The following is a 26,017-nucleotide window of genomic DNA, read 5'->3' on the forward strand; positions in this document are numbered from 1 at the left end:
CTTCCCACTGAGGCGGTACCTATTGATCCACTTGGATTACATGCTTTTGGACTGCTAGATAGGCAGAAGCTAGGGCTGATAGCTGGGACCTCACCCAGACTTGTGGCTTCGAACTGCTAACTCTCTGGTCAGCAGATTTCCTGCAGCTAGTTTTAACCGCTGTGCTACTGCAGTCTTGCAGTAAGGGTTTATAAGCAGATTGCAAATATTAGTGCTTAACCATTATAAATGCTCAGGGTCAAACCATGGTTTTGTCAAATGCCAACATTCAAAGACCAGGACTAAAGCCCTACAACAGCAGAATAAATCATAAGATAAAACCAGTGCTCGAGAAAGTGACTTGTTAGGATTATAACTCCCAGAAGACCCCAGGCTCATTGTTCCAAGCCTAAGATAAAAATATTCCAAGCATTGTTGGTGGGCAGCCAGTGAGAATAATGTTGCCCATTAACATTTTAGTAGCAATGATATTATTCTTGTTGTATATTTCATTATATTCTCAGCTTGGAATGTGTTGTGGACAATATATATATATTCTGCTGATGGCTGCTGCTGAAATCCTGTGGGATGTAATGCTGTTGCGTTTCAGGAGTTTAAGTAGTTTTATTATACTGTCTGATTTCATTTGAGGTCTTCTCAATGCGACTGCTGTTTTGTAAACTGTCCCACAGGATGCAGCGTCATCGTTTTGACTTCAGATTTACCTTCACTATCAAAATCAATGTTCCTTTCTCCCTTTATCACTTTAAAATGCTCCCATAAAGAAGTACTGCATGCTGTGAGTAGGCCACATGTTTAAAATGCAAAAGGTATCTCCTGGTACGATTGTTGTCTGATAGCCTGGAGAGCCATTGCCAGTCAGTGTAATGATAGTGAGTTAGATAAAGTAATGGGTGTACTTGCATTAATATAGGATGCTTCTAAATATGAACACAGATGGAGTTTGGGGAAAATAGACCTTGACATTTGGGAGTTGTAATTACTGGGATTTATAGTTCACCTACAATCAAAGAGCATTCTGAACTCCACTAGCAACAGAATTGGGGCAAACTTCCCACACATAACCCTCATGACCAACAGAAAATAGTTAAGGCCATCCAGTCCAACTCCCTTCACCAGGGCAAGAAAATATAATCAAAGCCATCCTGACAAAGAGCCATCCAGCCATAGATATAGATAGATATGATTCACACACACAGAGATATAGTAGATTTGAAAGAGACTCCTAAAGAAGGAGAATTATATGTTGCGTGTTCCAGAGTAGGCAAACCAGACAATCTCTACATCAACACTGAAACAGAAACAGCAAGAAATACTGTTTACCCACAAGCATCAAGAAATCACATATATTAGAAACTAATACTTTCTCATTACAGTACTTTATTTTCCAGATCACCAGACTGGGCCACAGCAATGCGTGGCAGGGGACGGCTAGTCTTATCAATAAAAATTGCAATAGAGTTACTGTATGTAAGAAATGACTTGAAGGCACACAACAACAAAACCTCTGGTTTACTATTCTTTGTTTTTTTTTCTGTTTCATAGAACAACTGGCTCAATTGGCCGCCAGTCTTCGGAGGCCAGAATTTGGTGCCCCGGGTCTCCCAGGCCGTCCTGGGCCTCCTGGTCCTGCTGGTTCCCCTGGAGAAAATGGTTTCCCAGGCCAAATGGGCTCTCGAGGTCTGCCTGGCCTCAAGGGGCCGCCTGGTGAGATTGGACTGAAAGGCCCCAAAGGTAAGAAATCCAGGCTGCAGTCATTTGTATGTTTGCATTTGGATGTATAGATTGATTAACAAATGGGATCTTAGAGCACAACATGACATTTTCAATCTTTCAAATCTGTTTTAACTTGTTACTGAAGTTTAATATATTTTAGTTTATTTAATTATGTTGTTGCTTTATATTGTGTAACTTGTTTCATTGCTTTTGCAAACTGCATTGAGATCTTCGATGAGTGCTATTTAACACACAATTGTAAACTTTTCTAAAGTGACTGGAGCAATGGTACGACAGAGAATGATACCTAGACCCAGGCTGAAAAATCTGGCTCTACCTGAGGTTAGATCTGTTTGAATGTGAGTACAGTAGTTAGGTGAGCTGGTTCTTGTATTAATGAGAGGAAAAATGGACGAAGGATGACGAAGGAATCATGTGTAATCTTAGATAGAAATAGCACGCTCTCTGACATTACTGTGGTATATAGCAATCAGCATTTCAAAGTGCAGTATGGCAAAATATGGGGCAAAAGTAGATGGGAGAGCAATATGAGAAAGGTTGCAGAAAGGAAAAAAAATGTGAAGTTTCAAATCTGCAACTCAAAGCTACAAAAAGCAGACACAGTAGCAGTCAAAACTTCACTCAACAGCTAACTTACATCAGGATCTGGTCTACAAAGAGTTATGCCTTTACAGTATCACAAAATGATGTTGTTAGCAGCAGGATTACTGCAAATGGCTATTCTCACTCTGGGCAAGTCTCCAAATCAGGCTGCAGGAAAAATATTCTCACAGAGGTAGGAAATTACCTCCAAGGAATGTACCCAGATTCAATTAGGACAATCTTCCGTGACACACTAGGAACTCAGGAGGGAAGAGGCACCGGGAATAGCATAGAAGCCATGGTTTCATTTCCCACAAAGACAACAGTGGCCTGAAACCCATTGAATCAATCACTGACTAGAGAGTCAACACATAAGTAAATCCCATGTTTTACTACAGCTATAAATTTAGGCCAGTATTTCCAAAATTTAGACAGATACTCTGTTTGGGCTAGCTGAACGTACTTTCTTTATATCGGGTCACTGCAATGTTGGTGGCCTGTCAAGTCACTGTTTCAGAACAAGTGTGACGCATGTATTACTACTTAGCTATTTCTGTTGCTGTAAAAAGCCTATGTATCATGCTTAACAGACAGCGAGCAGTAGTCAGATTTACTTTCTACCAAGACGGTAGAAAATAAATGATTTACTCTGTATAGTGATGTGATGGAAAAAGCAAATATGGAGGCAGAAAGATCAATGGTATATTGAAAGCTAGCTATAGAATCATAGAATCATAGAATCAAAGAGTTGGAAGAGACCTCATGGGCCATCCAGTCCAACCCCCTGCCAAGAAGCAGGAATATTGCATTCAAATCACCCCTGACAAATGGCCATCCAGCCTCTGCTTAAAAGCTTCCAAAGAAGGAGCCTCCACCACACTCCGGGGCAGAGAGTTCCACTGCTGAACGGCTCTCACAGTCAGGAAGTTCTTCCTAATGTTCAGATGGAATCTCCTCTCTTGTAGTTTGAAGCCATTGTTCCGCGTCCTAGTCTCCAAGGAAGCAGAAAACAAGCTTGCTCCCTCCTCCCTGTGGCTTCCTCTCACATATTTATACATGGCTATCGTATCTCCTCTCAGCCTTCTCTTCTTCAGGCTAAACATGCCCAGTTCCCTAAGCCGCTCCTCATAGGGCTTGTTCTCCAGACCCTTGATCATTTTAGTCGCCCTCCTCTGGACACATTCCAGCTTGTCAATATCTCTCTTGAATTGTGGTGCCCAGAATTGGACACAATATTCCAGATGTGGTCTAACCAAAGCAGAATAGAGGGGTAGCATGACTTCCTTAGATCTAGACACTATGCTCCTATTGATGCAGGCCAAAATCCCATTGGCTTTTTTTGCCGCCACATCACATTGTTGGCTCATGTTTAACTTGTTGTCCACGAGGACTCCAAGATCTTTTTCACACGTACTGTGCCTGGAAGATAGGTCTCCATCAGTTGACATTTTTCTTTCATCTTTGGATAATTTGCATGGTCACATGCCTCCACCTTTGGATAAGCAACTATAGAGAGGCAGTTCTTATAAATGGAAATGTATTTGTCTATAATTATGGTCAATAGAGGAAAGTATACAGATATGACCATTGATGTAACTGCCAGCTGACGGAATTGCCCTTAAAGGAGATATACATTGATTTGAATTACTGTCTATTACCTGGATTATGGATCATTCATTGTTCCAACTGAGATTTCGTATTACTCAGTACAGAATGTTTCCTTTATGCATACTGCTGAACTGTGCCTGAATGTGGAAATGGCCTGGATGAGAGCCAGTAAGCAAAATCTGAACATAAGGAAGATGGAAGCACTGCAGATAGATGGTTTTGGGACCTGGGGACCTGGATATGTACCTATTTGTCTGGGTTGTCTGTGTATCTCAGTGGTTCCCAACCTTTTCTTGACCAGGAGCCACAGACCAGGAACCACTTTGACCAGGGATCACTCTCCAACATTAGTACCAAAAGGGTTACGAAACAGTTTTTTGTAAACATTACAATTGTCTTTAAAAACTCCTAAAACAGTCTTCCAGTTTTGAAAAGAGTTAGAACAGCACTTTAAAATATTGATTGTCATATGGAGCAGCATTGTTTTGACTGCCAGCATTGTTTTGACTGCCTGCTGAAAAAAGAGATAAGGCCAGTGCAACTTTCTTAAGTTGGACATTCCACCATAGAAGCACTATTACAGAGAAAGCCCTCTTACATTTGCCCACCAACTTAACATCACAAGGTGTCATGAGCGACTTGAGAAACTGCAAATTGCTTCTGGTGTGAGAGAATTGGCCATCTGCAAGCACGTTGCCCAGGGGATGCCTGGATGATTTGATGTTTTACCATCCTTGTGGGAGGCTTCTCTCATGTCATGTCCCTGTATGGGGAGCTGGAGCTGACAGCGGGAGCTCATCCATGCTCTCCCCAGATTCGATCCTGTGACCTGTCGGTCTTCAGTCCTGTTGGCACAAGGATTTAACCCGCTGTGCAACCAGGGGCTCCTATGGATTGGGATGTAAAGCACCATGTATAGTGGTGCATTGAGATAATGATGATGGTGGTGATGCTGATTGTGATGATGATGCTGTCTCTTCCTATTCATTTTGCTCATGTTTTCAGCCCTTAAGATGAGACCATTCATCTTGTTAAATGCATGTTGACTGTTTAATAACCCAGGAAAGGGCTTTCTCAATAACGATGCTCGAACTAGGACAACATTGGGTAACTACAGCTGGCCCCACAAGTTTTACCCTTATACAGAATGTAAAATGTTTGCGTTTTAGTAATTTTCCAGCATGCCTCTAGTTTTGCCTTAGCAAATGGCATCCCTAACATGGTTCTCCTTCTGGCACCCACAGAGGTTAAATAAGGGCATTTCTACCTGTCTATGAAAAGACTCCAACACCATTATTTACACAGGCATTTTAACCTCTTGTAAAGATAGCTGCTTTAAGGATTTTCCCTGCTGCTCTGTTAATGTATTTATTCCGTGAAGCAGTTGGTTGTACTCAGCCCCCAAATCCTAGGCTGAATGGAAAGCAATGTGTGTGTATTTTAAGTAATAACAAAATAATGTTGTCTTAATCTGTTTTAGGTGATACAGGTGAAAAGGGGGAGAGAGGACTCCCAGGTCGAGGACCCAAAGGCTTGCCTGGAACAACAGGACTCCCAGGTAAAGGCTGTAGACATAATAGAGTCTCTAACAAGGTCATTTACAGTTGTGCCTGGAAAAAACAAAGTGAAACAACTTACATTTAACAACCATCCTGGAAATGTAGGTGGCTAGTAGAAACCGAATGTTTCACAAATAGAAAATTTCCAGTTTTACCACTGTTCGAACATGTATTTCCTCTAGCTCCTTGGTTTTTTTCACCCTTCTTTTGCAAAGCTTCAGTCTTGTAGATAGAAGCGGTGCCTTCATTTAAAGACTTTTTGCTCCTTTTGAAGCTATGACTAGAGGCTCCATGAATTTATCCATATTTTTCTTTACTCTCCCTCTCTATCTTCAAAACTGTAAGGACAGGGGAGATCTATTTATTAATAAGAAGTCAACTTGTGAGGTCAGAATCCATACAAGAAAATGTGTAAGAATTTTCAAGACCCAAACAAGGTCTTTTTTGCACACATTGAGGCTGAGAAGCAACCTGCAGGGCATAAACCAATCCCTTCCATGCGGGAAGGAGAATGTGTCTCTGGGAGTCCCCATTATCTGTCTTCCAGCTGGCATGGCAAAGATAGAGAAATCTCAGAAATAGTAATGCCGACTCACTGCATATTAGGAATAGAGCTAAGAGTAAAATGTTAACAACCCAGGACAACACAGGATCTTTTGACAGGATCCAAGTACAAGATGCTTGTGTGGACATGCATATATGCCTGAGGGCCGCAGCAACATGAATCTCCTAATCATTGAGGGCCTCAGAGTATTTCTTCCAGCTGCACTTATAATCCAACCTTGGGAATTATATTCAGGAGTTCCAGCACTGCCATCATTTCTATGGCATGGGAAATACAATGGGAACAGTCAAGCATGTGTGTCTGTGTGTATGTGCCTTCAAGTGACCTGGCGACTTATGGTGACCCCTTGAATTTCATGAGGATTTCTTAGGCAAATCATACTCAGAGATGGTTTTGCCAGTGGCTTCTTATGGAGCATAGCCTACAGCATCTGGTATTTGTTGTGAGTCTCCCATCCAAATATTAACCTGGGCTGTCCCTGCTTAGCTTCTAAAATTAGAGCCAATTTGGTACCTTTTAAGCCCTAGAGTCAATCATATAATTATTAAACTTATGAAAATCACGTGGTTTCCTCCCCTTAACCATGACGTGAGAAACGTTTTGCGATTTCTTAAAGCTTTTGGGTAGCATAAGAATAATAATAATGATAATTCTATATTTATATTCAGCTTTTCTTCCACAAAAGGATCCAAAGTGGCTCCCAACATGTTAAAATACAATCAGATACAATACAAAATCAATCAACAACAATCAAAGATGGAAATACAAAACATAATAGCATAGATATTGCTAAATCTATATGAGATACTGCAGTCTTGTCTAATAAATGGAGCACGAGTGCCCTCTAGTGGTCGTATGTAATACAAATATTTTGCCAAATTTAAAGTTGGTTTAAAACATTAAAAGCTGTGATATAGAGTTTGGCCCATGGGTCACATACTGGTCTTGAGATCCTAAGCAGGCCCGTAGCCAGGATTTCGATTCGGGGGGGCTGAGTTTTTTTCAGGGGGGGTTTCGGGGGGGGGGGGGGGCTGAGTCTGAGTGAAAGAGGGTCTACCCTAGCAAACCTTTTGTATCGTTACCCCAATACCCCCATGCATATGGGATATATTGAGTATGGTGATCAGATCATGATATGAATAAACATAACAGTTTAAATAATGCACCAGTAAGGCCTTTTCGCGAACCACCATGAGAATTTCAGGGGGGGGGGGGGGCTGAAGCCCCTCAAGGCCCCCCCCCCCCCCCCCCAGCTACATGCCTGATCCTTGGTGCCCTTTCCACAAATTAATTTATCTGTTCTTCACAAAAATGCACTCCCAACCCCTAGTGTATGTATGTGTAAAGGTGGGAAATTTCACAATTTTTAAAATTCATTTAACATTCCATCTACACTGCCATATAATGCAATTTCTGCATTATGAAACTGTATTATGTGGAAGTTTTGATCCAGACAGTAAGCTGGGAGTTGATGGCTGGAATTCTGCATGGGATTTATGTGTGTGCAAGTGCAATAGTTATGATATTATGTGTTTAGTCTTGACCAAATATATCCCAATACCTACTTACTGGGGGAGGACCTGCTTTGATTGATCTCCATAGTGACAGACAGAAGCAAGGATCCTGTTGCAATTTTCCCTCATGCTAGAGAAGAGTTGTGCAAGGGGATGGGTGAGTTCTTCAGGTGAATGATTCCCAGTCAACAGGAGAAGGTATCCGAGTTGCTTGGAGTGGCTGCTGTCCTGTAACAGGAGCCGGGAGGAATTTTATAGTACCTACATAACCCTAAAATAGATTGTACATAGGAATCCTGAACACGTAATAGTCACGAGTGCTTAACACTAGGTTATGCATGAAATTGCCAGGTGAGATTCTGGACAGCATTTACAAATAAATTAATTAAAATCAGGAGAAGAGTGTGGAGACTGCTGTCTTCCCTACAAGGCCCCACTGGGGAACCATTGCAGTTCTCCAAACCTTGGCTGTTATCCATCTGTTCTAAATATTAACTTTATTGTCTAAAATTGTGGGTTCATTTTCACCTTGTCATCCTTTCTTCAGTGCTGAACCAGTTGAACTGAGTCAGTTTCCTACCTTAATAAAGGCACCTTTATACAGGAAAGGCTCATACATTTATAGCACAGTACATGACTTGCATCCATTTCTAATTCAATCTGCAGCGTTGGCTGAGCTAAGGCACCATTTTGCTCAAGGCTTTGGAGGAAGATTTGTTTTCAATCAGAGCAGAAAGTTCCCAACAGAATCACTGTTCTAGTGGAAGAGCAACTGTAATAGTAGATATTAGGGTTGTGCTATTAGGGTGAACCTTGACCCATTTTGTGTCCTGGCTTTTGGTGGGGGCCCAGGTCTGGTTTTTGGGAGCCTTCCGAAATTGGGAGGGCAGTTATCTTTTGCTCTTTGGTGCCAAAAGATGTTTTCCATCGGCCCATTAAGGGGGGGGGGTGAGGTTCCCATCCAGACTCCCCTTCACTTTAAGGAGGCTTCTTCTTACCTGCTGTTTCTATTCTAGAGGAAGCACTCGGTCGCAGGCACTGGCAGGCGTAGGTGCTTTCTGGGCCTGCATGCCACACATGCACTCTCTTTTGAAGGAGAGTGCGTGTGTGGTGTGCAGGCCCAGGAAGTGGCCACACCTGCATCTAAGCACCTCTTACTCTAGAGGAAGAGATGGTCAGCTGCAGGCACTGGTGGTCATGAGAGCTTCTACACATCAAACACACTCTCTCCTTGGAAAGAGAATGTGTGTATGGTGTGCAGGCTTTGAGCGCCTCTAGTGCCAGTGCCTGCAGGTGAGTGCCTCGTACTCTAAAGTAAGAGGTGCTTGAGAACCACTGTTAAAGCAAGTGTGAATGTTGCAATTAGTAAGCTTGAACTAGCATTTGAGTAGCCTTGAAGTTTGCAAAGTCAATCAGTGAGGGTATCTGCATAGAGGTAGTCTGGCCTTTGTTGCCTCGGGGCATCCTCTGTTTGCGAGGTGTTAATCGGCCCTTGATTTCTTGCTGTCTGGAGTTCCTCTGTTTCTGAGTGGTGTTCATTATTTACTGTCTTGATTCTATTGTTTTTTTTAATGCTGATAACTAGATTTTGTTGATTTTCATGGTTTCTTCCTTTCTGTTGAATTGTACATTCATTTATGTTGATAGCAGAGAAGGGAAAACATGGCCCGCACACTGAGTTCATAGGATCAGCTTTTTATTGTGTAGGCTCATCTTACTGTAGCACTGAAGAGTAACGAATATTCCTGATGTAGTAGTGCATAAGTTTAGAAATTTTAGCTAAAAAGTCAATCCACAAATCTTAAGTCAACTTATCCGTAAGTTAATGTGAGTATCAAAAAAGAAGAAGAAGAAGAAGAAGAAGAAGAAGAAGAAGAAGAAGAAGCATGCTCTTGGTGACAAAGCCAAGAGCTTAGTCTGTTCCAGGAGAACCTAAAAGAAGCCCTGACCGCTTCTAATCCAGACATGGGCAAACTTTAGCCCTCCAGGTGTTTTGGACTTCAATTCCCACAATTCCTGATAAGATGGTTGGGATTTCTTGGAGTTGAAATCCAAAACACCCAGAGGGCCTAAGTTTGCCCATGCGTGCTCTAGTCTCTTCTCTGTGTCTTCTGATCTCTTTCAATACCTGGGTGGAGATATTGTGGCACCCAAGCCAGCTGGTCACCTCATAAGTGGCATTGGTGCTTTCCCCTCTCTGTTGAATGACCTTTGACTTATTCATGGGTCTTATCAAAATCCATAAGCTTGGTCTCAAAATCTGCCTTTTACTTATACATGTAGTCAACTTTAAACATGAGTATATATGGTAGATGCCTGTGCTGAATTCTTATGAGCTTTGTGTCCTGTCTCTGTTTCTGCAGGAGAACCGGGGAAGGCCAGTTATGGCACAGATGGACGGGATGGCGACCGGGGCCCCCCTGGGACAGCTGGGCTACCTGGCGTTCCAGGTCCCCCTGGCCCCCCAGGTCCCGCAGGTTATTGTGAGCCAGCGGCCTGCACCATGCAAGCCGGACTAAGAGAGGGCAAAAACGTGAAAGGCCCGTGAGACATGCCAACAATTAGGGAGTTACTGGAAACAACCTATTGTCTGCACACACATCTGGCAACAGAGAAAAATGAGCAGAGGAGTCACCTTCAGTAACAACACAGAGAATCCTATCAAAGACTTGACAGACTTAAAACACACTGGTTGTCACCTTCTCCAGTTTGAACAAACAAGATATGACAATCAGATTTATCTTCTTTAATGGTGCTTATAAAATAATACCAGATGGCTTTTTCTTATTGTGGTGAAAGGCAGCTGTCTATTTTTTTTAAAAAAATGACTTATTCCAAAAATACTAACCTTAAACTTCCCCCTTTTCATATTGTAATGCAACACAACCTCCATGAGAATTATATTATTCAGTTGTGTTATCATTTGTAAAATAAATTGTATTTGTCTTTTTTCAACATAGATGCTAAAAGTTAGCTGTACTCTCCTGTCAGCGTGAAACAGCTGCTACATAAAAACAGGGTGAGAAGCCTGAGTAAATGTTGGAACACCTGGTCATATAACACGTAAAATCATCTTTATACCTGGGTGGGTTTCTGTTCCACCATGAAGTGAATTCTGTTTAATGTCTTAGCTTCATCAGCTCTACCTTGTGTCCATCTGTCTAAAAACAGACAAAGAAGTCAAAAAGCCACTGGTAAGGGAATTGCAATCTTTGGAAACATCTAAGATTTATAGATGAGTTTATTTATTTTTAAAGATCTTGCATCATGTCTCTGGTTGTATAAAAAAAGTGAAATAAATAACATTTTTTAACTCTTTGCTTTTTTTGGTGTGTTGGTAAATAAAAACAAAGCAACGAGTGTACTAGACTTCCTTTCTTGAAAGATCCAATTTCATTTTTGGTTAGAGTTTCAGTTCTTAATGAAACAAAAGTGCATTGTATGAATTAGTCTGTAAATTTACTTTACATATATAAATATATATGCTTTGATTTGTCATCCTGGCAAGGCAAAATAAAAGTGGCCTTATCTTTAACATTACCTCTTTCCCTGCTCTATGTTGCTCTTAGTCTAGGGCCTGTAGTTCTGGAAAATGTAGCTTTTCGAGTAACTGGCTTTACTCCTTCTAGCAGATCTCTTAATCCTTCCTCAGGTTCTTTTTAAATTCAAAGCAGTGTAGGAAAGACCAAAACAATGACTCCTATTTTATTTTGTTGTTGTGTGCCTTCAAATCACTTCCAATTTATGACATCCCTAAGGTTTATTTATCGTGTCATCAGCAACCATTGTATTACAATTCTAACAGAGCAAAACAAACACAGAGATTAAAAAGAAAAAAAAAAGAAAAAAAACCACACAGATTTTGCAAATTTGGTATTTGGTTAAATGTCCTTTGACCAGTATCTGGCCACTTGGAGTGCCTCTGGGGTTGCCGCAAGAAGGTCCTCCATTGTGCATGTGGCAGGGCTCAGGGTGCATTGCAGCAGGTGGTCAGTGGTTTGTTCTTCTCCGCACTCGCATGCCGAGGATTCCACCCTGTAGCCCCATTTCTTAAGATTGGCTCTGCATCTCATGGTGCCAGAGCGCAGTCTGTTCAGCGCCTTCCAAGTCGCCCAGTCTTCTGAGTGCCCAGGGGGGAGTCTCTCATCTGGTATCACCCATGAATTGAGGTGCTGGGTTTGGGCCTGCCACTTTTGGACTCTCGCTTGCTGGGGTGTTCCAGCGAGTGTCTCTGTAGATCTAAGAAAACTATGTCTTGATTTAAGTCGTTGACATGCTGGCTGATATCCAAACAGGGGATGAGCTGGAGATGTCTCTGCCTTGGTCCTTTCACTATTGGTGAACCCTAAGGTGAACTTGTTATAGGGTTCCTTGGTAAGATTTGCTCCAAAAGGGTTTTGCCTTTGTTTTCCTCTGAGGCTGATAGAGTGATGTGCCCAGGGTCACTCACTGGGTTTCCATAAGTGATCAGAGAATTGAACCTGGTTTCCAGAGTTGTAGTTCAACACCCAGACCACTACTCCTACAATATCGCCCCAGATTTTGCATGGATACATGAAAACCATGTATAATAACAAACTCTATTGAAGCAAAAGACTTTTAGCCCATGAATATAATAGAGTCATGTTGGCAACTATGATAGAGGTTGGGATTCTACTATACATTATGCCAATGTTGAGAAGTCTTACAGTTGTTCACATTTGGTCCAATTACTTTCCATGACTAATGGCAGATAATAGCAGAGTAGATATAATAGGCTGATGCCAGCTACAGTCAATTTGGAAGATGGTTTGCAATGTTCACTCTTTTAGAAGGCACTATGTCCCTTCTCCTGCCCCATAGCCTGCCCCATGAACCAGTGTACCTGAATCTCTGCGTAACATATGAGGGTGGAAATTCGGCTTAGACATATGAGCCTAAAGATGGATTCTGCACTATGCCTTATGTCTTGATGTCATTTTAGCCTGTTGACAAGCAAATTCTGTTCCAGAAATGTCTGCTTGTTTATTGTCCAATACTGATGCTTATACAACCCCATAGGGTCTCTTTTCATGCTGTGATAGCCTCAAAAATTAATGAGAAAGTTATTTCAGACCCAGCAGTCAATTGCCTTGGTGGTGTTTCAATCTCACAAACTGATTGGTGTATCTAATCAATAAACTATTGATGGCTTTCAAATTTTAATTCTAAGTTTTCATCTTGGAACTGAATCTATGGGAGTTATACCACTGATTTTTTTTTAATTCTCTGCCAAGTTACAAAGGCTGTTAGCTGAATGCAACAGCCACATACTTAGTGTATAACATGTAAAATAAATTTTATACATGGGGGATTCTGATTCATGTAGTGAATTCTGTTTAATTTGTTAGCTTCAGAAGTTCTGCCCTGTGGTCATTTGCCTGAGATCAATATATAACACTATGTAAAAAAAAATTGAAAAAAAAATCTGTTCCTGGTTTGAAAGTGTTATTTCCTGTTTAATTGTGTGAACTTACTTTGAAAGTAGTTGTTATTCTCCAGAAACTTCATTTTTGTGGCTGTCACAATCTGAATTAGTTGGGATTCTATGAGATATTTATTGAAAAATAAATATCTCATAGATAGCAATAGCAAAATTTGCTGTAGGATGTCCCGCAAAAGCAAAGTTTAATAAACTTTCCCCATGTTTTTATGATAGAACCAATTAGGAAATTACATTTATAACCAGGAACAAAGTTGTGTTACATAGTGTAATATGCTCACATGGGGGTCTTAGTATTCTGCATTTTAGTAAAATGAGGAATACTTGAGGAGAGCAGTATTAAAGCAATTACTACTGGTGATGGAATAACACTCCCTACTATTTCCAGTTCTCCCAGTAAACCCATCTTGGAAAATCGTGAGCCTTTTTGAAAAATCAAGGTTTGGTTATATGGAGTGCCACATGTTTACAAAAAGCAGGCGGGAAGTGGGGATCAGCTCCTGCTTGCTTTTGTGTCGAGCTGATTTTCGTACCGGGAGGGTGCTTCCCATTACATGCTCCCAAAGGTAACAAAAGTAACAAAACTGATGAAATGAAGGAAAATGGTTCCATACACAACTCTAATAACCTCAAACATGATTTTGCCTAAAATGAAATGAATGAAAGGAGTAGTGGCACACTAGTATTTATAAGAGAAAGAATTTTCTGGATATTGTCAGAAAAACCAAGAGTGCTGTAGCATGTGTACATGAGGAACTTTCTTGGTATATCCATGTACTTTCATTTGAGAGGTCACATTGGTTTGGGATGTTGGGCTATGATAAAGCAACTTCTGTTGGTGAGTATATTTGGAGATAGCCAGCACTCCCGCTTCCGTTGCATTAGAGGCAATCAAATAGTTGACTTCATATGGTTTCATTTTAAAACCCATTTCAAATTCAGTTTTAAAGATTTTCCATGGAACCCTATGGTGGATGCATGGGAGCAAGAGCTGCACAACTTAAGAGGTAATTTTGGAGGCAATTTGGGGTCATTACATGTTTGGAGAGATCTTGGCAACCTATAAAAGAACCCTGAAAGTGCATTGCAATGGTATGAATCAGACATACCCACTGTAATTCATGAACAGGATGTCATATTAATAGTCAAGATAGGCAACATTAAAATCATGCTTCCATCACTTTACTTTTATTGTAACCATAGCAATATCATATAAATAATAAAATAATCTGACAAAAGAATGAAAATTACTTTGCCAAATCTTAACAAAAGAATTGCTAATTCCATCAAAACTCATTAAATTCCATCAGAATTTGTTAAAATCCTGGAAAATCCACCAATCTATTGTTTTAAAGTAAAATATAACAATATGCATAGTTAGAAATGTACAGAAAACAGGCCTAATATTATCAGGCTAAATTCAATTGAATTCAAAATGCATTTAAGACCAAAGGAACCAAGTAGATAAAAATCCGCTCAGTTTGTGCAAACCACTGAATTTGGCATTTGTGGGTAAGAAGAAAGCAGAACCTGACGGATAGATTTGGGATGAGTAGTTATTCAGAAATGAATTTTCACAATAAAATAAGGGGTCATCAACTTTTGCAAACTATCTACAAAGAAAAAAACCCCAGTAAACACTTTTGATCAAACAAAAGTGAACCCAATAACCAACCAGCGCAGAGATAAAAGTGTGGCTAAGTCCATTCAGATAAACGAACTACACTTAACTCTGTTAGACTATAGGCTTCATAGTAATTCTTCTTGTAAATTCGCTACACTTATTTGGTCTTTTTAAATATAGCATCTTTCCTTGCAACTTTTATTTCACTGTTTTGCAACTAATTTGAAAACCAGAAGTTCTGATAATAGTTAGTTGATGTAAAAAGTAGTGTTGCCTACCCAGAAAAGATTTGTATTAAAAAAACAATTACATACAACAATAAAATGGAAACAAAAGACTTAAGACAAAGGGGGAAAAATCAAACTTGCTACACTCAGGCTTATAATAACCCTAAAAGCAAGTAATTTTTATAGAAAAATATTGATATATAAATGTTAATATCAAAGATAAATAGGATACAACTTTCACATCATTTACAAACATTTTTATTAATGTCAGAATGAAATAGACATACTGCAATCGTAAAGAAATGGGGTACAGGGTTGGAAGGAAAAAGGCTCAGTAGATTCCCTATGAAGTTTCCCTCCTATTTGCACAAAGTCATGTGCACAGGGAGGGTTAGATCAGGCCCATGGCTTTATTACTTCACCTATATGCTACATTATATACAAGCTACATTATATACCTTGTGACTGGGTCACATTTATCCTGGAAGATAAAGCAACACAACGAGAATGATCCAACCAAAGTCCAACACTGTCAGGTCCCATAGATTCCAATAGGAGACATAAGCATGTGCTTAAACATCTCCAGCTGGAAACCATGGGATTGAACACACCTTGCCTGAATTGTTCCCTAAGTTATTACAAAATATATTGTAAAATTTAAGACAAGAAAAAAGGAAAGAAAAATATATTAAATCTAAGGACAAAACCGGAAACTTGGTACAAGGTTAATTTCTATATAGTGCACTGTTTCCTGCCTTATATACATTTGTGGAATTCAACCACTATTAAACCATGCGCACAAACAAAAGTGTGCTTCATGCCACCAGGTGGACTAAAGAAGGTATAGCACAAAGCTCAGAGAGCTTTGCAAGATTATGACATTCACTAAACTACAGTAGCTAAATGGTTTTTGTAGACAAACCAAAAATAAAATCTGTATATGTGGTGTTCATTAAAGAAAATACTGAGTTAATCTTAAACAGTTTGGGTGAAATCTAACAGAAGTTGTACCTAAAAAAAGCCCAATGGTTGTGATTAACAAGTCACATACAATAGGCTTCCACTCTAACTATGATTATGATTTGAAGGAATATATGGATGATATCACATTGTATTTTATGAACTATGATTCTGGTAGAACAAAATGCTTGGCAGTTGCTTCTCTAAACAATATTACCGTAAAGAGCACAAAAAGATAAAACAGTGTAAACATGAACGGCCTTACACTAACCTATAACTTCCAAACTTGAGTAACGGCCAACAGCCAAAATGAGCAAGCATAAAGACATATAGAGAAGAAAATTGTATGAAGTTTGGAGCAAATACATTTGAAGCACATTTTTTTTTAAAAAATGTGGGACTTAAGGAACCAATGTCCTTCATGCAATTCATTACCAACATCTATTTCTCTTCAGCCCGATTTCTTTCTGAATTTTAGTGATATATCTAAACCAAGGGATCAGGACTAGGCTGAATCTGGTGCCTTATTCCCTTTCCTTCATTACCTAGTAGGGTTTCTCAGAGGGACAGAATTATACCATTAGATTGCTGCTACCAACATAAAACATGGTTCCCAAGCCAACAGGCCTCCACATAACGTGACAAATAGGACAAAATCCCACACCACACTGGCAGAACAAAATGGTCTGTTTGCACAATTCTGTGGGGCTCTCCCTTCTGTCCCAACTCTCTATTATTAAAGAATAACTCCATGAAGGAGATCAGGAGGTTTCTGGATAATCAGGCTTTATGTACACTCAGTATCTCCTCTCTACTCATGGTTGTCAATTTGCTACTAGTAGATGCGGTCTGGTCACACTTCCCTGGTCACTAAATGGTAGGGGAGTACCAGGAAGCTTCTTTTTGGAGGAAATTGTGTTGAACAAAAGGTGTTCATACCTCTTTTCACAATGCCCCTAACATTCCCTACATTGGTATACCACTAGTTTATGTCACCAACAGGACTCCTCCTGATATTCCAGCCTTAATGCTCAAGGTAGCATGGGGAGAATCTACACCACAAAGGCAAGGCCTTCAATATGACATTCAAAGTCTACACTAATTAATCCTGATCTTATTAGGAAATAATAGCATCTCCTCTCTTAGAAAAAGATGATCAGTGACTGAAGAGGAAGAAGAAAAGGCTTTCATCACTGGAAGATCTCAAGTTCACAGTGAACAACAATTTGACCATCTTTGCACACTCGGGAGTCCTATGTAAGATATCTCCCTAATGCAAGAACTATTTTCACTTCTAATTGTGTAGATAGAAATGAATAAAATGACCTCCACAGATACCACAGGTGGCATAAGTCTGCCTGTGTTTCATTCTGTTTTGGTTACTGATTGTACCTTTCATTCCAGTTAAATTGATTCAGAAGAGAGGCTTTTGTGTGTGTAGAATTCACAGGAAGTGAATACGTTCTGTGCCTTTGTGCATAGAATTGGTGACCAAAGCAATTACGAGAAGAAAATAAAGACACAAACTTTTTGATTCTTTACTAAAAGAGTTAAAAATAAACTGAAGTTGCAGCCTGGTACTCCTCAGCACACATTAAATAATAATAATAAAAAAAAAAGGGGGGGGGAGTGCATGTTTCAAGTCATCATGTGGCCTCAGTTAAAAGAATATACAGTTTTCCCTGATTTATTGTATTTAGATATAATAAGAAAATAGAATTGTGTAGCAACAATAAAATAAAAAATACACGGTTTTAAAAGCAATAAAAAGAAAGGATGTGATTCTATGGATGTGATTCTATGTTAGCAGGACATTGTACTCTGCTCTTGTATAAGCTCTTTCACAAAGTTATAAGATATGCATTAATATGAGCTGTGGCACGATTTTTATGCAAATTGTGGCACAGCATCTCAAGATGAGAGCCATTTTCATGCCTGTTCTGTTGTACAAGGACATACAATGTCTTCTGCAAACATTTCGTAGGATCACATCATTTCATTGGATCACATCAAAACAACCCCTACAGCCATTAAAATTTTCAGTCCATTGAAAATATTTTTCCTCATAAAACATGTGTACTTACACACAAGTAAAAATAAAAAAATGATGTTAATAAAAAATATTTTCACCCAAAATATAAAAAGATACTTTTTGAATAATTCAAAGAAAATAACCTGTACACAATAATGTCAGGTATCTTACTAAAGCTTTAAGTTCAATTGGCTACAACCCAAAATATACACACAGCACCAAAAGATATCTTATCCTTTTTTACGTATAATTTTCCAAACTAGAACATTTATATAGATTATAACTAAAATAAATCATTGTCTTATAACAATGTCTACAACAAATTCTGAATTCTAAATTAAATAATATTGAAAAAATACTCAATTCAAGTTGAAATCACTTGATTCCAGTGATTTGGAATCAGCAGTGAAATACTTATTTTATTCCACTTATTTTATTCCTAACGTTTACAGCTTGGCTATGTTTAGAGCAATTTACCACCACGGTTAGAAGACCGCAGTTCGACTGAGTCTGAGTTGATGTTTATATATGTGCATGTGTTTCATTTTATTGTATTTTATATTGAGCTCACTCTTATGTTGTTTTTAGGTACTTTGTGCCATCTGTAAGCTGCACTGAGTCCCTTCGGGGAGATGGTGACGGGATATAAGAATAAAGTTATATTATTATTATTATTATTATTATTATTATTATTATTAAACTGCTTTTAATTCTAACTTCAAAAGTTATTTTAATGGTATGTTTTAAGTTGTCTTTATATTTGGGCAGTTTACATTTCAAAGCTATCTTTTTGTGTGATTTTTAGTTTTATCTATATTTGTTTTATTTGTAAACTGCATTTAGTCTTGGCCTGGAGAGAAATGGCAGAATATGAACAAAAAGGAAGAAGAAGGTGGGGAGAGGAGGCAGGAGGAGGAGGAGGCAAAATTGCCAGTGTAAAGATGAGATTTTTTTTTAATCCAAAGCATAAGGATCCATATAATTTCAAAGCAGTTTTGGCAGCTACATTCATCCCAGGGACAGTAGAGGACAGCAAGATGATTTCCTGTAGTGATTTCTATTTTAATCAATCTTTTTTTCTCGGTTAGCCCTAGCTGGCACAGTTTACCTTTTTACAAATGCAATATCTCTGCTCAACACATCTCTTTCTCTTTATTGCGTATGATCATTTTATCCCCAAGGGAAGTGAAATGTCAAAGTGCCCCAGTCACTGAATTTTTCAAACAGAAAGGTTGTGTGCCCAGTCTGCCAAACCAGATTGTGTGAATGCTCTTGGGTTTTGAAATTTAACTCTAGTCAATATGTTCAAGCTTGGCCATTATTAGAGTTTGAACTTCATCTTCTGATTTTAACCAAGGAAGGGAACAAAAGCAAATATTTCTGATGAAATGCACACCAAGGTAGACACTTTCCTTCAGTCAGAAGTGACCTGTACAGCTACCCAATATAGCGTTACAAGACTTTTACCTTCACATATTGCAATAAGATATAAACTCTTAGGTTTTTATTGGATTGGTTTAGGTTTCCTCAATCTGCCATCCTCCAGATGTACTAGGGATCTTATGATAAGCCACCGCTCCACACCCCACATCACCTGCTTTACCTTCCTCCTCATCTTATGGGGCAAAGCATTGCCACCCAGCTTCTTCCCATTATAGGGAAGACTCCTGTGTTGCTATAGCAGTGGCATGCACTGCTTCACCTCTATTTTCTGCACAGAGCCTGGTGGGATGTCCCTTTAAGTTGTATGAAAGGCTCTGAGCCATAAAGGGAGGTGAAGCTGCATACGACGGGCAAAGCAGCCTGTCTGATGAGGTCATAAATGATAACTCAACCTCTCCAGCAATTGTTGGCATGCCTACTGTGGATGATGTTGATTGTGCAGCCAATAAATCTGGAGGAAATCCCAATTGGATGGAGTTGGATTAATGTATAATTATTACTTCTCTAAGTAACTTTTAATTTTCAACTATAGCAAGCCTAGTAAAGCATATGTAAGCATTGACTAAGCAAGTTTCTCTGATTCAATGGATCCAGTTTAGCTCATCTAAATTGTGTGAAGAAAAGAGAGTTGACTGCATAGTACATTCTGTATTCTCTCCTTAATGGGAGATCTGCCCAGAAGGTCCTTTTTGTTTTTTGCTTCAGCTTCCCATGAAAAAATGTTTTCAGCAGAGTGGCTCTATTTAACAATTTTCTTGCCAAGACTGCACAAGGGCAAAGGGAGCATGGGAAATCTCAGTGGCTCAGGTACTTTTCTTAAGCACAAATAAAAGCATCAACTAATGCCCAGCATACAATTTTACCAGCCCATTTCTTAGGGTGATATGTGGAAGTAACAGATCAGAAAATATTTTCACAACAGAGGGGGAAAAAACAGGAAAAGGGATAGGGAATGGGAAAAAGAGGAAACAAACACAACTATTATATTTAGTAGAAATGCAGGAGTAAAAAAACAAACAAACAGAAAACTGTCATTCAGTAAATTTTCTTTTCCTAAGCAATAAATTAAAAACCATTCGTCGATCAATAGGCCATCATGATGCAAGAAAAACAACAACACCAAAGTCTTTTTAAAAAGTAGCCTAAAAGTATAAACACATGGAATGAACGCAAGAAAACAACGTCTCAGCATTAGCTTAATCCTGGAAAAGAATTATTCTACTGAGATTCTCTGTAAAATGTCTATGCACAGTATAACGCATATGGACAAAAATGCACCAAATATTTTAAAGCTTAAATTCATTATTAGGTGGGGAGAGCAGGAGGAGGAGTGAAGAAAGGGCCCAGGAAGCCAGCAATCAAAATATCTTCAGAGAAGATGTTCACTTCCCAGTTGTCCGTGGCTGTGTTTGAGAGACAGGAGAAGAGCAGTCTGCTGGGTTGCACCGTCCTGCTGGCCCAGGCGGTCCGTGTTGTCCCGGAGGGCCTGGCATACCAGGGACTAAGCAAATAATAACAATAACAACAATAATATACCCATAATTAGCAGCAACAATTTAACACTGGGTTTCTAGTTTGGTACTCCAAATCAAAAGAGGCTTTTATATTCATGTACTAAATGGGAACATTTGAGGCTGGAATCTTATTCAGAGATTGTTCCTTCCTTCCCAATTGTTTGTAACTCGGGAGTAGAAGTACAGAACAGCTGATTCCCTCCCACCTCCAGACCTCTATGAACTGACTTTTTCAGATGCTCCTAGGAGTTGTAATTAAGTTTTTCTACATGTTACATCCCTTCCTCCCAACGTAGCTACTAAAATATATGCATTGAAATATTCTGTTGATGGTGACAGAGGATGTTCTTATGGAGGGAATCTTAAGAAGTGATTGGCCATTGCTTTTCACTGAATATAGCCCAAAGCATCTGCCACTCCTTGGCAATCTGCCTTGGCAATCATCCCTCTGCATTTGCAGTTTTGACTTTTGCAGACTTTATTAAAATGTTATCTCTAGGAATATCTAGCTCTTCTAATGTAGCAACTTCTTCCAGTCATGCTGGAAAACCTTGAAACTCCTGGAGAGGTGCTCTCTCAGGTAACACCCCCCCCCCACAAACATTTCATTATTTGCTTTTTTGTACTTTCACAGGGTCCTGTGTCCCTAACCCCAGCAAATGTGGGGGGCTGACTGCATTTGAGCTCAGAATGAATTTGGTGGTCTCAAAGTAGTTAGGGCATGTCTCCACTGACACTATAATGCTGACTCAAACCAATTTGGAAGGAACTTATTTCACTGTGCAGGTGATTAAATTGACAGGTCTAGAACCAGTTTGAGTCTATTATAGGAACCATGGGACCTGATATCAAACAGCTCTATGGGTGTCACCCCCCCCCCCCCCCCGAGAGATGAGCAGCAGCAAGTCAGAGGCATCGGAGGTGGGGGGGGGGGGGGAGGAAAGAAAAGTGGCAGGATTAGAGGTAATCAACTTTTTTGCCAGCTATCTCATCCTCTCATTCCAATCCTACAAAACAAGGGTAGGGATCTACAATATGCTCCACATTCTGCGGTACCAATTTCACCCTGAGGTACAGGATATATTGGGATCTGCTGCAGCATATTAAAGGCTTTACTCGGATTTTTCTTGCAACTTTCAATATATTGTTGTTGCATTTGGGCATTGAATGTTTGCCTATTATGTTTGGAATCCACCCTGGGTCCCTCCGGGGAGATAGGTTGGAATATAAATAAATTGTTGTTATATTTGATGCACTGTAGACACTTTGATCTACACTACAAAATGCATTGGTGATACACATTTTGTCAGTTTGGAGCCAAATTAAAAAGTCAATGGAGATTAGGCCACAGAAACACACTATTTAATATGAAATGTCTACTTTTAAAACTCAAAAGTTGACATCCAGAAACTTACAGTCATCTTTCAGAGGCATTTTTGGCAATCCATGTGGATGTCCAAGGATACCCTGGCGTAGAAAATTGGCTCTGAACCCTTTCCCGCTACTCAACCCTGCTATAACTCATTCGTTGATTTATCAGGAGAAGTGTGAATTGGTAGTTTTACCTGAAATACCAGGTGGGCCAGGATCACCTGGCAGGCCAATTCCAGGCTCACCTCTTTCACCTTTCTGTCCTCTGTAGCCTAGAGAGGGTTAAAAAAAGAAAAAGAATAAGAGTGCCCTGTAACTGCTTTTGTGTAATCTCTTTCCCAAAACATAATAGTTGAGAAAATCGAAGTCTTTTTATCCAGATCCTAGAAACCTCAAAGAATAATTTATATACTTTCTTTGGATGATTAAAAGAAACCAGAAAACTCCTAGCAGATGTGAACACCTCCTGTGACCATGGGCTCTTTGTTAAATCTTTACTATCCCAGTTTATTTGATTTGCCCACCTTTGTTTTGTATTTCTAAATCACTAGAATGGATTAGAAATCCTTATTTAAGGATTAAATCGTGCATTAAATGATATACCCCCCCCTACTTTTTAACACTCTTAATTCAGCCTAAAAGTAAGATTTATTGGCAATTGCATACATTTTAGGGAAGTGTACTGCAAAAGAAAACAGTGAATGCTTAATATATTATAAAATACATTGCAACCTGAGAAATAGGTAGCAACAAGCTGAAATTTGAGATGGAAAAGGAAAGAGATCCAGGAGTTGTTTTAATAGGATCATATGGGGATCAGAACCAAGCTTTGATGGAACATGAGATACAGGTTCAAATCCCTCTACTCAGAGTACTAGGTCATGCAGAACTAGATATAGAATATCTGCTGTAGATATGATAGTTATTAGGAGGAGGTTGCTGAAAATACATGGCTTCTCTATACGGGGTCTGTATTATGCAGCCTTACTTACCAAGCAAGAGCTTCCTCACTGAGTGATGAACTGAATGCTAAGCCTGAAACTAGTGAAGACGGCTTCTATATAATGGAGAGGAACTATGTAATGAAATCCCATGGTGCCAATGGGAATCATGCGTTTTCTAAAACTTTTCAGACTTTTCACAATCAAATAAGGGAAAGGATTAGAATCAGCACAACACCCTCCTGTTTTGAATTATCAAAGCAGCACTCGTATTGAAACAGAAAGTTTTTATCAAATAGAAGAGGTCATATTCTTAGAGAGTTATGATTGTGTAATTCCATTTTATGCTTTCATAATCCACCCCTTTTTGAGGAGGATTTGTTGATCATAAAATGACCAAAATCCATGCAAGACCCACCTTTTAAGCAACATAGCTCCTGCCTCCCAACATAACTATTTCTATGTTGTTGAAGACAGGAGAATTAGCTCCTGTATCTGGATGTGCTGGTAGGATATCATCTGCAAGGGTCTCCTACCAACCTCTTGAAGTCCCTACAGATGCCTTTCATTATGTGAAAACATCTCTATTGCTCCTCCTGTTCTCCAATGACATGGAAATTACCATGTTGACTGTGTCACTTAGAAGGTGGTGGTGGGTAGCATTAGAGACGTACCTATGGAGATGTTGCTACATGCCAGATGTATGTATGAGGAAGATAGACATGGTTGCTTCTAAGGACCTCAAAGGCAGCACTTCAGTTCCATAATACTGGAGAAAGCAAACAGATCAAACCCTGTTGGTTCTCTCTAAGGATCCGCTATGGCAGTGGTTCTCAACCTGTGGGTCCCCAGGTATTTTGGCCTACTACTCCCAGAAATCCCAGACAGTTTACCAGCTGTTAGGATTTCTGGGAATTGAAGGCCAAAACATGTGGGGATCCACAGGTTGAGAACCACTGTTTTATGGGAACTTGGTAGAGAAATGGGTTCCACCTGTGGAAGTTGTTGGATGCACACATTTGGAAAATAGAAACTGAAATTTGAAAAGCAGGCAATTCTTTCTGTGCCTTCTAGTTGACATTATAAAGATAGCACCATAATACAGATTTTGATATTCTACAAAATACATTTCTTTTATCCAGCTGCAGTGAAATAAGGAAATACTATGCAAAATAGCTCTGCAATTCTGTATTCCCATAAAATAGAAAAGTTTAGTAGTAACAAGATGTTTGCAGAAGGCACTATTTATTTTGCAGAATCCATTAGAGATCTACTAATAAGCTGGTTGGTGGAATATTTTAAAACAAGCTAAATCAATCTAAATGATCTACAATTATCATCCTTTCCCCAGCAAGGAAAAGAGTGAATATGTCATCCTGAAGGTCTGTGCAGCTTCAAAGCAGTTTGGAAAAACTTTTTAAAAAGACAAGTTCTTTAATATTATTGTGAAATGATGAGGCTTGTTCCAGCAGAGAGTTGAGAGAACCTCACACCGAGCCTTTCCTACTGCCTGCATTACATGACTTAGGTGGAATCCAGACCAAAACTACTGAATCAATAAGCCAAGTGAATCATGATAAATGTAAGCCACAATGATTTTGCTGGATCTTCTTTAAGCATAATGAAGTCAACTCTCTGATCTTCAATGGTAAACTGGAGGGTCCACCAAGTGAATCATACAGCAACAATGCTATCACAGTAAAAAATCTGTCTATCTATCTATCTATCTATCTATCTATCTATCTATCTATCTATCATCTATCTTTTAAAAATATATCCAAAATGTTAAGACTGTGTTGATTGCTCTTAGCTTATTCTCAAGCTAATCCTGAAATTGGAACTGAAGGTCAAATCAGATAACATACTTCAGATTAAACACGAAGAACTATGTGCTCTTGATATTAAAAATCAACAAACATGTAATCTAATTTGAGTTATACCTGATCAAAGAGGGCACTAGAGACATTTGTATAGCAGCTAGTTCCAAATGACAGATGGAAAGAAGCAATTAAAAGTACCAACTTTGATTAAACATGATTCAACTAAAAAGACTACAGAGCAAGGTGGGCAGAGTGTAGCCTTTCTGACCTAAATAGCACATCCCATAGCTGATGACAACGGATACTAAGCGATGTAGTTCAACAGCATCTGGAGAATGGATGATGGGAGATGTAGTTCAACAGCTCCCTGGGGCAAATAATTGACCGTTGTAGTGTTTGCTTAGCAAGCACAAAAGGAGAAATGAGATCTACGACTATTATTTTCATCACCTAATAACAGAAATGGAGCAAAAGTCCCTACAGACCCATGAATGAACAATAACTTGGTCACATTATGTGTTAATTTTCTGCAGTCACCTTGAGTATTAAAGCAGTAAAGCATGATATTTGCTCCATCTACTGCTGTGTCCCAATATTTCTACCTCAAATGACTTAGAGTGAGGAAAAAAGGAAGCTCAGATAGGTAAAACACACAACATGCGAGGGAAGCATGCATGGCACAACAGAACATACATAGAGATATTAACAAATAAATGAACAGGCAAGCAAGCATTGAAACTGAACTTGTAAATTAAAAAATGAAACAAAAACCATTATCTTCATAAGTTAGTTGTGAAATCTGTGTCTTCTTGAGCAGAAATATGAATTATTTTCTTGTGGGCCTTCAATGACTATGGTTCATTACTTTTATAAAGAAGTAATCCAGAAAGATAGTACAACATGTTTCAATTGCTACTTTTTGCACTCCATCATCAGGGCAACTGTTGTATTTCTCATTTGTTAAACCATCTCTGTTTCCTTAATTTACAACAAAATATGTTTTTACAAAACATGAGCCCTGTTACACTAGACATTTTGTCTTGAAAATGAGGAAATAAC

At 39.2% G+C, this 26,017-nt stretch overlaps 2 protein-coding genes across 3 annotated transcripts in view; one reads left to right on the top strand and one right to left on the bottom strand.

Moving 5' to 3' along the window:
- Window positions 1–10,878, top strand: part of COL9A1 (collagen type IX alpha 1 chain) — a 93,731-nt gene extending 82,853 nt beyond the window's left edge. The window contains exons 36-38 of the mRNA XM_067467960.1: window positions 1,546–1,734; window positions 5,408–5,485; window positions 9,929–10,878. Of these exons, the coding sequence (XP_067324061.1) occupies window positions 1,546–1,734; window positions 5,408–5,485; window positions 9,929–10,113 (452 nt within the window). The 3' untranslated portion in view covers window positions 10,114–10,878. The remainder of the gene's footprint in view (window positions 1–1,545; window positions 1,735–5,407; window positions 5,486–9,928) is intronic.
- Window positions 10,879–17,351: 6,473 nt separating this feature from the next.
- The window catches only part of COL19A1 (collagen type XIX alpha 1 chain), a 232,558-nt gene continuing 223,892 nt past the window's right edge, over window positions 17,352–26,017 (bottom strand). For both annotated transcript variants that reach the window (XM_067467964.1, XM_060752836.2), the window contains 2 exons: window positions 22,392–22,469; window positions 17,352–20,813 (listed from right to left, as the gene is read on the bottom strand). In XM_067467964.1, the coding sequence (XP_067324065.1) occupies window positions 20,695–20,813; window positions 22,392–22,469 (197 nt within the window). In that variant the 3' untranslated portion in view covers window positions 17,352–20,694. The remainder of the gene's footprint in view (window positions 20,814–22,391; window positions 22,470–26,017) is intronic.

Source organism: Anolis sagrei, chromosome 1, assembly GCF_037176765.1.
Source record: "Anolis sagrei isolate rAnoSag1 chromosome 1, rAnoSag1.mat, whole genome shotgun sequence".
Classification (NCBI taxonomy): domain Eukaryota; kingdom Metazoa; phylum Chordata; class Lepidosauria; order Squamata; family Dactyloidae; genus Anolis; species Anolis sagrei.